At 41.2% G+C, this 14,295-nt stretch overlaps 1 protein-coding gene across 4 annotated transcripts in view; it reads left to right on the forward strand.

Moving 5' to 3' along the window:
- Nucleotides 1-14,295, forward strand: part of MOB3B (MOB kinase activator 3B) — a 179,509-nt gene that overhangs the window by 45,956 nt on the left and 119,258 nt on the right. For all 4 annotated transcript variants that reach the window (XM_019736285.2, XM_019736287.2, XM_019736288.2 and 1 more), the window contains exon 2: nucleotides 10,562-11,174. In XM_019736285.2, the coding sequence (XP_019591844.1) occupies nucleotides 10,757-11,174 (418 nt within the window). In that variant the 5' untranslated portion in view covers nucleotides 10,562-10,756. The remainder of the gene's footprint in view (nucleotides 1-10,561; nucleotides 11,175-14,295) is intronic.

Raw genomic sequence — 14,295 nt, forward strand, 5'->3', positions numbered from 1 at the left:
AGGAGTTTGAGGAAATGAGACTGGGCAAGGGAGAGGCCTTGTCTGAGTGGAAGTGTTTAGATTCCCCATGGAGGACACTGGCCCTGGCCAGTAGCCACCTGCAGAGCGTGGGACTGTCAAACCTAATGCTCAGAATGTTTAGGAACACCTCACAGATGAGGGGGCGCTCTGTTCTGAGCATTGTCACTGTGTGCCTCCCACCAGGCAGGACCTGGGTTGTCTCTCTTGTCTGAGAAAACTCTCGAGAAGACTACGCATGCCTGGTAGATAGGCAGAGCCCTTCTGCAGATTGTAAGGCAGTTATGTCTTGAACGGATGTCATAATGAAGCTCTTCTAAAAAATACCTCACTTTGCACAGGCAAGCCAGTCTGAACTGGGGGCTCTAAGAGGGCCTCCAATAAACAAATCATACCACTCTGCTCCACGTGATTTCTGAGGAAATTGATTGAAACAACAGAAACACATAAGCCTTATTACTTATAGAAGCCAAGCTGGAGGACGTGGCTCTAGGTCTGTTAGCCAAATGAGTTTGCTAAATATGAACCCTAGATTTACCCACCTTTTCCCACGTAGTGCTGGAGGGAGCAGGCTTCCTCCCTTCAAAAAGTTGGGGAAGCAGCAAATAGCACACTCCCTGAGAGCAGGCACCTCCCAGGACGTAAGGCTGAGCAAGCTAAGCATGCCCAGTTGGTTCTTCTCAAATTTACCAATTAAATGAGTTAGTCCCTGCACGTCCCCTGGACAACATTAGTCAAAGAACAGAGAAAGGCCAGTTGTGTAACTTAGGAACAGTTTTTCCTCATAAAAACCAGGAGTGAGGAAATGGAGCTCTGCTCTAAAATTTTCCAAGATTTTATACATTTTCAGGGTCAGGTACTCAGGTGTTGTGGGAAAGAAGTTAAAGAACAGACCAGGTTATGTTTGGAATCTCTATTGATCATGGAGCCAGTGAATACTATGAGCAATAATCTGATAATATGAGAAATCTGGATTAATAAATATAGCTCTTGATACTTGCCCATATTTACTTATATTATCTCACTTTACGCCCAAACACACTGTGATATGGGTGGTAGCACCCTCCTTTAACCAAAGCAGAAACTGCAGCACAAGGAGATAGGTTTAGCCCAGGAGGGTAACGATTTAATGAATTAATGGGTAGAGGCTGGACTCAAGCTCTTGTCTTTCTGATTCTAAAGGTGGGGCTCGCTACAATCCTCCAGGTGGCTCATCATTTACAATCACTGTTTGATTCTATTTTGGTTCAGACTTTTCTTTTAGTTAGTGTGGACATGTTCAGGCGTGTAGCGAGGATAGCATCATTAATTATTTGTCTTAATTTTATCTCCATGTTATCCTCTCTGTCCATCTGTTTTCACCTCAGCAAATTGAAAGGCTCCCAGGTAGATGGTTTGTCTTTTCTCTCTTGAGATTTTCTGGGAATGCAGCCTTAATCCATCAGCCAGATAACTAATCAGAAAATTATTCCTGTTATCAGAACACAGAGATCATAGCTGAGTTAAAACTTAATGCACCGTATTAAATGTAAAGTATTTTAAAATTTAAAATAAAAGACTTTCATACTTTTTTCTAAAAAAGTGTTTTAGGGGTAAATGGGAGGTTATTGGGGATGTCATTTGTCCTGGTATATCAAAATTCATGAAATAATATTGCAGTAGATTTTATTACATGCAAAAATACTGGAACTCCTTCACAATATTAAGCTTAGTGGGTTATCAATGTTTGGGAATATTGACTCATTATCAGATTACTTAGATTAATATTGTTTGCTTTTGCATGAGAATTAGAAGTCCATCCAATTGAAGCAAGAAAGAAGCATTTGATTTTTTTTCTTTCCTCCTATGCAGGACTCTATTGTCACCCCTTGCCCCTGCCCTATCTCTTGGTTATAAACACACACTTGCATCAAACTGAATTGTTTCTTATTACTCATATCTTGGTGTTATGTCAAAAGTTGCAGTTCCCTTTCTTACCTATCACCATGGCAATAACTGTATGATGGTTTTCCCTTTATGAAGTGCTTTCACAGGCAATATCTGTTTTAATTTTCACAATAACCTTGAGAAGTAAATATCATTATCTTTAAAAAAATCAAAACTGAGGTTCATAAAGGGTTTCTCATCCAAAGACAGACAGTTAGTCATTGCTAGGATCTGATTCCAGGTCATCTTCTAGACCACAAAGGTTCAAGAAATGGATGTCTTTGGGAGTGGCACATGGCTGCACACATAGGGCTAGGTCTATGCTTCTCCCGTCCCCTCTGCACTCCCTGAGATATGCTCTAGAAGTTCCCCTGTTGTTGCTTGTTTTTGTGAACTACCCAGCTGTCTAAAGAGGCAGTTTGAATTGGGGTTAAGAGTTTTGGAGTCAGCTTGGCTACTTACTGGTTCTGTGACCTGGAATAAAGTTTTAATCTTGCTGTGTCTCAAGTTTCCCTAAGTGTAAAATGGGGAAAATAATAATACCTAATTCATAGGGTTCTTGTGAAAATTAAAAACAACAACAAAATAAATGCGAGTTATTGTTACTGTTATATAATCATTAAGTCGAACAGAATTTTAAACAGTCTGAGAGGTTCTAGGTGGCTGTTTGGTCTCTTAATAATCTGACTATTAAAACTTGCATCATAATGTGATTGTGATGATGACGAGGATGATAGCAGCAGCCACACTATGCAGTGCCTGCGATGTTCTGAACATTTTACACATACCCTCTAGAATTTTCACAGCAACATTGCAGACTGCGCTCTTAGCTGCTTGGCTATATTGCCTCTAAATCTTGCCAGCAATTGGTGTCAATTTTACCCATCCCCCCAAGCTTAAAGCAGTACCCTTTTGAAAAGTAGAATGCTATTTTCTAATTTCCAGTCTTCTGGCCCATTTTGTGCTCTCTAACCCGACCCCCTTCAACGATCTCTTGCAGTGGTTCCAGATGTCATGCATAAATTCCCATAGTGCCAGGGATAAAAATTTTCCAGACCCTGAGACTCAAATTCACATAGGGTGGCTAAGATTAAATAAGTCTGTTGACAGTTGCAGGAACCAACTTCCTTGAATTTGAACATTTTTCCTTTAAAGCAAGACTTTTCCAAGAAAGAACTGGCATACCCTGTCTCAAAGGGAAAGAAGGAAATGGGAATTGACAGTGACCTTTATCCCTGTATCCAGTGGAGGTTCTGAGTAACATCACATTAGCTGGTATACACCTGTCTTTAAAAAGCAAAACTACATTTTTTACCTGCCTTAATTTTTTCTTTTTTATTGTAGCTGTTATATTAGTTCTATTTGGAGTTCCCTCCTCATCCTCCATGCTCCTACCCTCACCTGCCTTAGGTATTGTGTTCTCAAATCATATGTCTTTTTTTTAAAACCACGAAAGTATTTTCTAGCTAGTCCAAAGATCTGGAAATAATAGAGCAAACGGTCACTTATTTGGAGTTTTTTTTTTTCTTTAAAAAAATTATTAAAATAATTCATATGTCTTTCATAAATTATAAGTGGTTCAACAGCTTTTATCTTATAATAATTTTATCTTCACTGTTTTAAAAACTGCTAAGAGAGGAATCAACCATCTCCAAGGTTGAACCAAAGATTTGTCATCTTCCTCATTACTGGGAATCCAAGCCTGTCTCTAGTGACTTCAGGGAGGTCTTTATTTAAGAAAACTTTATGTTCTTTAAGAAAACATTTATTTTTTTAAGTCTGTGTTTTCTTCAGTAGAACATGAGTATGTAGTGAATTAAATAACACCAAATAAATCCCATCCTTTTCTGTCACTCTGCTTTTTCTCACCACTGAGTGTCCTCTTCTGAATGGCAATGTTTCTGAGTCTGTGAAATGGGGAATCGTTACGGGTCTCTGCTGTAAACTCCTGTGTATTGATCAATCATTCCTGTTCCCGCTGCTGCAGTGCCTAAGGTTACATGTGATGGCTTCATCTTTGGACTATTTACTCCTATTTTTAATGCTAGAATGTCCTCCTAAAAAATATGCAAATGAAAAAGTGAGAATGCAACTTGAATGAACATTGAAGAGCTAGAAAATGATGGGGAGTGAGAGTCATGTGACAAGCTTCTGTAGGCTGTACCGACTTCATTTGTGTTCAGAAATAACACGCGCATTTTAAAACTCTGCAATCATGTATGTCTTTAAAGCCTAAAATGAGGATGCAGTGTTTCTCCCGACTAATCTAAAATGCTAAACTGCAACAATATGGCGGCCCAGAGTTGAGGAGGTAGATTAGGGGGAAAAAAGAAACGCTACTTCTCAGTCAGGGTTACTCCAGTTTGGGGATTGTCTTGTGAGCAGAGATAACAGCTAATGAGTAGGCAAGAATAAAGCAGTACATAAAGGTTGATAAATCACATCTTGAAGTATATCCTTTATTGGAGTCTGAAAGGTCAGATGATGTTCGTTTCATTCACATACACACGTGCTCACACACACACACACACACACACACACACACACACACACACACACCTTTAAAATAAAAACCTAATCTACTTTTATCCAACATTTAGGATGTGAGAGGAGGGTTCCATGGACTATTCCAGCCATAAAGAGAAAAATATAGTAGGAAGATGGAAATCAGGCTAGTCATTCTTCAATTCTGAACAGCTGGAATTTTAGATAACCAGGGACAGGAACAGCGTATTTTGAGAGAGAAGATGGAGAGATGTCTAGAACTTTCAGATGGGGATGCTTCAGAGCATCCCAGCAGCTGGTAATATCTGACCTCAGTGAGTCGGCAGTGAGTTTACAGGTTGAGATAGAGTCCCCAAAGAACTCAACCCAAGAGGTCCCATTTGGTTTCACTTTGATGCAGAGGCTTCTTGTTCACCCCATTTATTCATTCATTCAGCAAGCATTCTGTGAAGTTGGCCCTGTGCCGGGAGCCGTCCTAGTTCCTGGGGCCCCAGCATTGATGGTGACAGACCTTCCTCATGTGGGGTACTTCTGGGGCATTTCTCTTATGGCCTTCCTGTAATGCATTGTTCTGACAGCTGGACCTGCCAGGAGGAGTCCTCCATCCCAAAGATGAGATATTGAACTTATTCCCCTCCAATTAATATCAGCTTTAGTCCCTCTCCTTTCTGTCCGACCCACCCTTCTGTACCACCAAGGTCTCTTTAGAGGTGGTCACAGTTGGAGAAGGTGGACATCTCAGGAGTGAATGGGACATTTGTTTTATTTCCTTCTTTTCCTTGGCAAGAACTGTTTGACTTTTTTAAGTAGGCAGAAGACATCAATAGGAAAAGAAAAATAAGAACTTTCCTTGCCAGCATTGCTTAGCTACCTTGTCAACATTCCCTTGCAGCCCAGCAGAATTCTCTCTGCATATTTTCATAGTGCACACTGCATTTTATTGCTATAATTGATCTATTAAGCAGAAACTATAGAGCACACATGGAGCCCCTGTCAATTTCATGATGTTTATTTGGATTTCCATTTTTCTCTTTCCACAGGGCCTCACTTTTTATCATCCTGAATTGAGTAAAACTGGGAAGGAATCACATCACTATTTATATTGGTACAATTAACTTTGTAGCTTGAAAAGCAAAAGCCAATAAAGTAACCTCAAAACTAGACAGCAAATCGTGGACTTTTCAAAGTCAGGGACCAAGTTTTCAGTAGCTCTGCACCCTTGGTGCCTAGCCCCATGTCAGACACGTAAAAGGCCTCTAGTAAATGCTTATTGGCTAAATGAGCAATTGGTTTCAAATTATTTATTGAGGACCAGCATTGAGGTAGGTGCTATTCATAACATAGAATTTGCCTATAGTTTCTACCCAGGGGATAGAACTTATGACTTGTTCTTTTTGTTCTGGAGACTGGATGAGGACAGAGCATAATGACTGTTGTTGCTAATGTTACATTTTACGTAACCAAAGAAGTTTTTTCTGCCTGTGGCCTCAGCAGCAGTGAAAGCAGCCACATCATCTGGCATTTATGAAAAGGTATTCTCTGGGAACCTCCTAAGTTCTGCGTGCTGTGCTATCCAAATCAATCCAGATCAAAGGACCCGGTCATTGTCACCATCTGTCAAGGCCATTGTATTCAAAACAGTGAGTCTGTCATCATTCTCTTTCTCAAACACATGCACACTCAACTGAAGAATATGTGTATGATGCCAACTATCTGACAAAAGAACAAATGCAAATTTATTTAATCATCCCTTTACCCAGCCAGTCAGGCAGCCCTCCAAGCCAGTGATCCTGAAAGCACATATTTCTCCCGAGATTTTGTTAAAATGCAGACTTAGATTTACTAGGTCTGGGAGGAGGCCTAAGAGTCTGCATTTCTAATAAGATTTCTTAGTTAGATCAGGCTTTGATACTTAAAGTGTCATCCAGGGACTGGTGGATTTGGCACCACCAGGGAGCTTGTTAGAAATGCAGACTCTTAGGTGCCACCCCAAACCTACTGGATCAGAACCTGGATTTTATCAAGATCCTACATTGTGAAGTGCACCATAGGGAATGTACTCAATAGTAATGTGTCAGATGGGTACTAAACTTAAAGGGATGATCACTTCATAAGTTATGTAAATGTCTGATCACTATGTTGTACACCTGAAACTAATACAATATTATATGTCAACTGTAATTGAAAAATAAAAAATAAAACACCAAGATCCCCATACTAACATCTGAGATGCACTGTTCTAACTGTTTAAGAAGCCTACAGTATAAATTATGGGCATGGATCCCAATGGGGCTCTGGATTGGAAAGTAAGGCCAGGTAGATTTCCTGTTCCCTTTTTCATCAAAACTCTTTAGGGTACCTGCCCCAGTACAGCATCTGACACACAGATAAAGACACAAACAGATGCCTCTGTTTAGTCATTCAGGAGTATGATGAATTTGTTATTATCCATCCTGGATTGCCATTGGCCCACCAACCATCCCATCCCCTTTCCAGGGAACTTTATTCTAGACAAAGAATTTGACACGCTTATGTCTGAGCATGTCAGAAGGAGAAAACGTGGCACAAGCACTAGGAGATCACAGTTTCTATTTCCTTATCTGTAAAATGGAGATACTAATACGTACCACCTGTTCTAGCTTCCTATCTAGTCTTGTGAGGAGCTTGGAAATCTACATGTGAAGGAGATTTGAAAACATAAAGATGTTCATGAGATTTTAAAACAGCTTTAGTGAGAAGGAAAAAAAAATCACAGAGATTTCAGGGCCAGAGAGGTCTGGCTTTAAAATTTGGCCTTCCCATGTACTAATTTTGTGATTTCTGCCAAATTATTTCATCTAGGTGAGCCTCAACTTCTTCTTATGTAAAATGGTCATGAAAACATCCACCTGGCAAGGTTGTAGGTGGGATTAAAATGTTACTAATATGTGTAAAGAATCAGGTACATAGCAGAGTTTAATAAATGGTAGTCAAGAGCAGTGCATTATAGGACTTGGTTGAGAAATAATCTTCCAAAGATGACTTTCCCCTCAGGTAAATGCTGTTGTATTGGCGCAAAAAGAGAATGGCTTGGAAGCTGGTTAGATGACTTGGAAAGCTGGTTTTAGATGAAACCCCATCCAGCTCAAGAGACTGATATCTTGAAGTTGATTATCTAAGTATATCCAGAAGAAACATCCCCAAACCTCAATGAAGGTTTTACTATTTATTTAAATATTTGTGAGTACCGGCCACTGCGGGGCTTTGCGGTGAGGGCTTGCTCTGATTGTTTTGTCTCATTCAAGTGCCTGAGCATACAAAAAGAGACCCATGTGGAAAAGCAGGTCTTGTGACACTCTCTGCCTGAGACTGAAATCACACTATACTCCTGGGTGGTTCAGGATATCACCAGGAAGAATATCACCAAACAATCACTGTTACTCTAGAAAAAGAAAGGGCAATTTTTTGTTTGTCTCTTTTTGTATGTCTCATTTGAATGCCGGAAGGACTTGCTGAGAGCCTGGCTCTGGTGTAGAGGGAGGTTTCCACATTAGTATCCATGCAAGCAGACACTCCAGGCCAAGGGCAAACAGCACAATTAGTGATATCAAGGGTCATCTACGGCAAGGAGAGGATTGCTCTGAGGACACTAGGAATTGATGGTACCCCATTATCAGAATAACAGAACAATGAGTCTTATTTGCTGGAGACCTGAGGGGGCGGCTGTTGGATTATTGCTGCTTTACTGTCAGTAATTAAGCATTTGTGATACAGAGAGACTATTGTCTCTTTTAAAAGAAAAAGATAAAAATGAAAACAAGTACTCACCATCCTCTCTCTATCTTCCCAACCTCTAACTAATATTTTTATTTTTGAAATGCCCTTTTAAGGCTCTTAGTTTTCTTAAGCCTCTTTTCAGGCAGGCTAAGCCTTTGGGAAGATACAGTTTTGAAGGAGAGATAGCCCCTTTTATTTTTCTTTTCTAGAGTTATAGCGGTTATGTGGTGGTATCCTTCCTGGTGATACCAAAGTAACCAGGAGTGTGATTCCAGTCGTAGGCAGAGAGTGTCACGTGACGTGCTTATCCACATGGGTCTCTGTGTCGGGGGTGTGTATGCTCAATGCCATATGAGGAGGACAAACAAAACAAAACAAAAACACACCTCCTCATCATGGGGAATTTCAGTGAAAACCTAATAAGAGGGTAAGACTAAGAGGGAGGAAATGAGCACACAGAGGCTGTAGGGAGTAGCCAGAGAAGGCAGTTAGCGGAATGGCCAGCAGTTCTGAGCAAAGAGTAGAGTCTGTGAGAGGGAATTGGAGTCTCCAGTGTGGGTTTTTGTTTGTTTGTTTTCTTCTTTGGTTTTGTTTTATTTGGCCTGAATAACTAAAGTTTGAAACATCATCAAGCCATGTTTGAGTGTGGAATGACAGCAGAAGCCCTTCTAGGTAGGGAAAGATTTAGCTTGTTGAACTCCAAGTCCAGCTCCCATAATGGGTCCTTCTGAATCTGGCCGCAGCTCTTGGCTCACTTTGCTAGGGATTGACCCAGGAGTGCATCAGTTTATCTCCTCTCGTTTCTAGGACACAGGACACAGTCTTTACCTCCAGCCAATCTATACTTGTGATCTTTGGGGAGTTTGTAGATGGAACCACTGGGTAAAAGGGCGTCATCATCCAGCAGGAAAGACAGCTTGAAGGGCATCACGTTTTGGAGTATAAGGCCACGTGCAAAGAGCTGGGTTTTTTGACAAGACAAGAAACTGGGTTTCAATACTAACCATACACCCTGCTAGCTATGGGACCTTGTTAGCCAAGTAATTTTATCTTTTGGAGACTCAGGGATAATGATACCTGCTACAAATCTACTATACCAACTATAATTCTATAAACCTAACCAGAATTGTATAAGGGTCAAATGAGATAGTGGAGAAGAGAGCATTGAAGACATCAGAGCTGTACTGTCCAATATGATAGCTACTAGCCACAAGTAGCTATTTGAATGTAAATCACTTAAAATTAAATAGAAGGAAAAATTCAGTTCCTCATTCACAATAGCCATATTTCAAGTGCTTAAGAGCCACATGTGGCTTGTGGGTACCATATTGGACAGCAAAGCTATGGGAAATTTGCATTATCGCAGAAAGTCTTATCAGATGCTCTGCCTGGAACTGCTGTGTAGGGTTTGGTATTAAGGATGTGAAGGATGAACCACTGCAGGGATGAGAGATGCGGTCCTAGTTAAGGATTCTTGGGGAAAAACAGAACCCATGCAAATTAGCTGAAGTAAAACAAGGAATTAATTTGATTAATTCAGGAAAAACATGTGGTCCAAGAGCTGGAATCACAGCTAGGCTTTAAAAGGAATTTGAACCCGTTTCTAGAAGTAAGGACGCCACTCTCTCCTTCTCACTGTCTCTCTCTTTATCTTTCTTCTTCTCCCTGTGGCCACTGGTGCTCTTACCTCTGTATGTTCGTGACCTCTCCCATCTCCTCTTCCTGCTGCTTCTCTCTTCCTCCTTCTCTCCTCCCCTTACCCCCCATCCCCCTGCAGACCAGCTTTCTCAACTTCACTGTATATGGTCCAAATAGGGCTCAATGAGACCCAGTTCTCGTATCTTCTCAGGGATAATTCCTAACAAAGGCTAGGTCCTGATTCCAAATTCCCAGGATTCTTGTTAGCTAGCTAGGTGTGATCATCAGCCTTGCTCCCATCAGCTTTATCCAGTAGGATGGGGGCACTAGCCCCATTCTTACTCAATAGGGGCAATGGTGGGGGGAGGGGGGCAGATGCTCACAGGAGGAGCGCATGTGGGATGAGGATGGGTCATTGACTACTATACTCATCCTTCACACCTTGGAGAGGTCCACGGAGCCTGTGGTCACGCATGGAAGAGTCACCAGAGGTTTGACCAAGGCCATGAAGAAAAGGAGTGGGATACCTTTTCTTACTTGGTCATTTGTGTGGTTTGAATTGCCCGTATAGATTCCCAGGGGTTTGGCTTGACCGCTGCATCCACATACCTGGATGGAAGTAGGCACAGCCAAAGGCAGGTGGAAATCGGTCTAAACCTTTGTCATTTCTTAAATACAAACTGGGTACTTATGAGACCCTTTTCTCTCCTGCCTTCAGGAAGAAACATGAGGTTCCCCCGGAAATCACTCAAGAGGAAGATGGAAGGGGCTGTTTAAAATAGATTTAAAGCGACCGGCCGCAAGACTGGGGCCAGAGGGCTGGCAGTGGAAAACCCTGCTGGGTTGTGATCTCTCACTGAAAAGTTCCAGGTGCCTTTTTGCTTCCTGCAAAACAAAGGAAGAAAAGAAGACCATGTCCATAGCCTTGAAACAGGTGTTCAACAAAGACAAGACCTTTCGGCCCAAGAGGAAATTTGAACCTGGCACACAGAGGTTTGAGCTCCACAAACGAGCTCAGGCGTCCCTCAACTCGGGCGTGGACCTGAAGGCGGCCGTGCAGCTGCCCAGCGGGGAGGACCAGAATGACTGGGTGGCCGTGCACGTGGTGGACTTCTTCAATCGGATCAACCTCATCTACGGCACCATCTGCGAGTTCTGCACCGAGCGGACCTGCCCGGTGATGTCAGGGGGCCCCAAGTATGAGTATCGGTGGCAGGACGACCTCAAGTACAAGAAGCCGACTGCACTGCCAGCTCCGCAGTACATGAACCTTCTTATGGATTGGATCGAGGTTCAGATCAACAATGAGGACATATTTCCAACCTGCGTGGGTAAGTCCATGAGCAGTTTCCTGGTTACTTTGTCCCCTCCCACCCATGCTCAGAGAGTTTGCAGAGGCTTCTTTCGGGACTGCCTTGGAATGCTGAATGGCACCCATTATCAATGTTTCCCCAATTCCATCATCATTCACAAACCTGCAGTTTCTTTTTCCATATGTAGGAACTCATTGAAATTTTGAAACCTATTGTTTGTTGACCGTTTACAATAATTTCATGGACCTCAGCCATGAAATGACACATCCCACATGCTGGGAACGTTGACTTGGTGAAATGTTAGATTTGATCTTGCTGACATTCTTAGGACTAGACTCCAAAGCCACCCAGGTGTTCTGGTAAGGTTCTTATTATTTGCCTAATTAACTAGTTAAACACGCATTCACTCTGGCACGGTTATTGGTATTTATCTCTCAGGTTAAGAAATCCCAATGTGAGACTCCATGGATTTGTTTGGGGTTGGCATTCTGGGAAAATAGAGAGCCTGCCCTTCTTCTGTTCTTCCCTCTCCTGATCGTAGGTTCTTAATTCCAGGCTGTACTGTTAACTTGCGCACTTGTGTAGCTCTGAGACCCACCAGGACACTTGAAATGCAAATGCTTTTGTTTTCCTTAATTTCTAAGTCATAAAACTATTCAAGGGGAAGGAGCAAACCTTTTCTATCTCTTGTATTTCTTTATGCTGGTGATCATTGGACGGTCCATGCACTGACAGGCTGGATTTAAAATTCAGTTTTCTTGGGCTCTAGGTGCAATGGGAAAGCAATCTCCTTACGTCTCCTGTTGTATCTCCAGCCCTGGAACCCTGGTAGGCACTCAGGAAATATTTGTGGAATGACTGAAAAAATACTTGTGCCATTGGAAAGTATTATTAAAAAGCTCTGAGATGGTCAGGGTCTAAAAAAAGTATTTGAAACACATTGTGGAAATCACCTCTAGTTGGGATGTGTGTGTCCCCAAGTGGCATATGGAAAGTTGAGGTGGGGGCGTATGGAAGTAATTAAGTTAATACCAGAAAAAAAGAGTGTGTAAATTGATTAGGGCAGTATGTACATCTTGAACTATTCAGCACACAAACCAATTTGCTCAGAGTTCTGGTGCTGCCTTGACTTGTTCAGTTCCCTCATGCTCTTTCTTTCTGCTGTCCCTTGCTGAGGAAGAAGGTGGGGTTAATGCTTGACTCACCGGCGTAGGAGGAAGAAGACAGGTTTCAACTCACCCCTTACCGCTGACCCCAGCCACATCATAGACACCTCCATGGGGTGGGAATTTCTTAGGTTCATGTTTTTTTGCGCCTTCTTTGACTGTCAGAGGATTCTTTTGTCATTGGGAGGAATTTTTCTTTTCCAAAAGCATTACCAGCAACTGCCAATGCTTTGTGCAGAACATATGATACCCTGTTTCCCCGAAAATAAGACCTAGCTGGACCGTCAGCTCTAATGTGTCTTTTGGAGCAAAAATTAATAGAAGACCCGGTATTATATAATGTTATATCATATATCGTATCATATCATATTATATTAATTAGACCGGATCTTATAGTAAAATAAGACCTGGTATTATATTATATTATATTATATTATATTATATTATATTATATTATATTATATTATATTATATGGCGTTGCATTACATTACATTACATTATAAAGACCTGGTCTTATATTATAGTAAAATAAGGTCTTATGTTAATTTTTGCTCCAAAAGACGCATTAGAGGTGATGGTCTGGCTAGGTCTTATTTACGGGGAAACACGGTAGCAATAAAAATAAATAAATGTGGGCAGGGAGACAATTCTTTGTCCTTCCCCTCTGTTTTGGTGCTTCTTGATGCTTTGAGCTTTGGATGTTTCTGCTCTCTCTGGCAACCGTGGTTACCATGTAGAGTTTGTGACCAGAAATAACATCACAGAGCCATGGTGTGTTATTTGGGAATGAGGAAGCTTCTAGTGGTCACCTTGGAAAACAGGACATCATAAGTGGTTTTAGACTTTGCTTGGAGGAAATCAGTAGATGCCGCCATGTCCCCCAAAGTAATTGACTTTGCTGTCATTTTCTAGACATTTCTTTCGTCATTCAATGGATTTGAGGAACATAGTCATCTAATCAGATACCTCTGTTTCAGCTCTTCCCAATCTATGTTCTGTAATACACCAGTGTTCTCAGATTTTAATACATGTACCACTATGTTTTTTCCCCCATGGAAAAATAAGTTTGGGAAATGCTGAGTAAAATTGATTTCTTTACTGTATTTTAATATGCTAATGTTAATTATAAATCTCTAAAAAAGGAATGATATTTAGTATGTGATGTTTCCTAATTTGAACCTGCTAGCTTTCTTTTTTTAATGGACCACCATTAGAATCTTTGGGGAAATGTGAATCTATATATGTTAGAGTTGTCAAACTTTTGTTTGTATCACAATTACTTTGGCCATCTGTTTAAAATGCAAATTGTTTGGTCCTCCCCCTCAACAACTAAATCAGAATCTCTTGGGTAAGACACAGAATTTCACTTTTAGCAAGCACCCACCACTCACTCCTTTGTCTATTGTAACCGCTCAGAATGCTTTTCATTCCCCAGAAACAGGCTCTTTATTACCTCTCTGGTTTTATTCATGGTGTTCTTTCCTTCTGGAATCACCATTTTCTCTATTTAGTGAATTCTCATGCATTCTTTATATCATGTTCTCTTTCACTCATTAGAATATAAGCCCTTTAAAATTATGGGATATGCCTTATTCATTTGAATATCCCAGCACTAAGCCCAGTCTTTATGCCTTATAAGTTGTTGGTTGGATGGATGGATGGATGCAAGGAAGGATAAATAGATGGATGAATGGAAAAATGATCTTTATAAAGTCCCGACATGGTGTGTATGGTGCTGGTGATCAAAGTGAAGTTAAAATATCTCTGAATCCCTTTATCACCATCCTGAGTATTTTCTGTACCTGCCACCACAGAATTTAATTTTCTGTGTTTAACTTTTCCAAGGTGAAATGTTAGGGGTCAGTAAAAATCACCACCACCCACCACCACCCTGAGGGTCTCCATCAGCATCCTGCTCACCTGTTATTTGCCTTTGGACAACACGGTTGCTATCTTTTGAAATAACTTATCA

This window comes from Rhinolophus sinicus, linkage group LG04 (assembly GCF_036562045.2).
Source record: "Rhinolophus sinicus isolate RSC01 linkage group LG04, ASM3656204v1, whole genome shotgun sequence".
In the NCBI taxonomy this organism is placed as follows: domain Eukaryota; kingdom Metazoa; phylum Chordata; class Mammalia; order Chiroptera; family Rhinolophidae; genus Rhinolophus; species Rhinolophus sinicus.